The following is a 589-nucleotide window of genomic DNA, read 5'->3' as shown; positions in this document are numbered from 1 at the left end:
AGGTGAATTCGGCGGTTGACATACGATGGACATGGCCCAGCCATCCTTGTTGCATGCGGCAACCACCTCGGCATCATTCGGGAGGACGTGTGGTTCGGCGTTATCTTGCTGGATCTTCAACTTCGTCGGCCCCGAGGACCACTTCTCGCGGATCGCAGGTATAACCTTGTCGACGAGCACACATCGGTACACGTCGCGCGTCACATTGACAGGTTGAAGGACAGGGTGTCCAGCTGGACGGTTACGGTTTGTACGCTTGGCAGGCACGACTTCGGTAAAATGCCACGTTCCAATCTTGCCGTCGAACCATGACTGATGAGTGTCATCCCAGCGCGGGCGAGCAACGGCCAACAAGAACAACACCTTCTGGATGAACCGTTTTGATTTGCACGTTAGATGAGGCGGCACTTCACCCGGAGCGAGGTAATATGTCTTTTTGAGTCGTGTCATGAAAAACCATTTCTCATCTATGTGCACATAGTCCATGAGGTTGTTGAACACAAGCTCACCGTTCTCGTGGCGGACATGGTCAAGTGCCCATTTTAGTCGAGCAGCTTGGTTTGCCGGAGTCAATAAAGGTTTGATGCTG

General features: G+C 52.8%; 1 protein-coding gene across 1 annotated transcript; it reads right to left on the bottom strand.

Moving 5' to 3' along the window:
- Positions 1-200: 200 nt before the first annotated feature.
- H310_15354 (hypothetical protein) lies at positions 201-326 on the bottom strand (the record flags this gene model as incomplete). The annotated part of the gene is made up of 1 exon (XM_008883337.1): positions 201-326. The coding sequence occupies one exon, from the start codon at positions 324-326 to the stop codon at positions 201-203; it is 126 nt and encodes a 41-aa protein (XP_008881559.1).
- Positions 327-589: the final 263 nt, after the last annotated feature.

This window comes from Aphanomyces invadans, assembly GCF_000520115.1.
Source record: "Aphanomyces invadans strain NJM9701 unplaced genomic scaffold supercont1.390, whole genome shotgun sequence".
NCBI classification, from domain to species: domain Eukaryota; phylum Oomycota; class Saprolegniomycetes; order Saprolegniales; family Verrucalvaceae; genus Aphanomyces; species Aphanomyces invadans.
The sequence above is the reverse complement of the archived record's forward strand: the minus strand, read 5'-3'. Positions and strand labels throughout refer to the sequence as shown.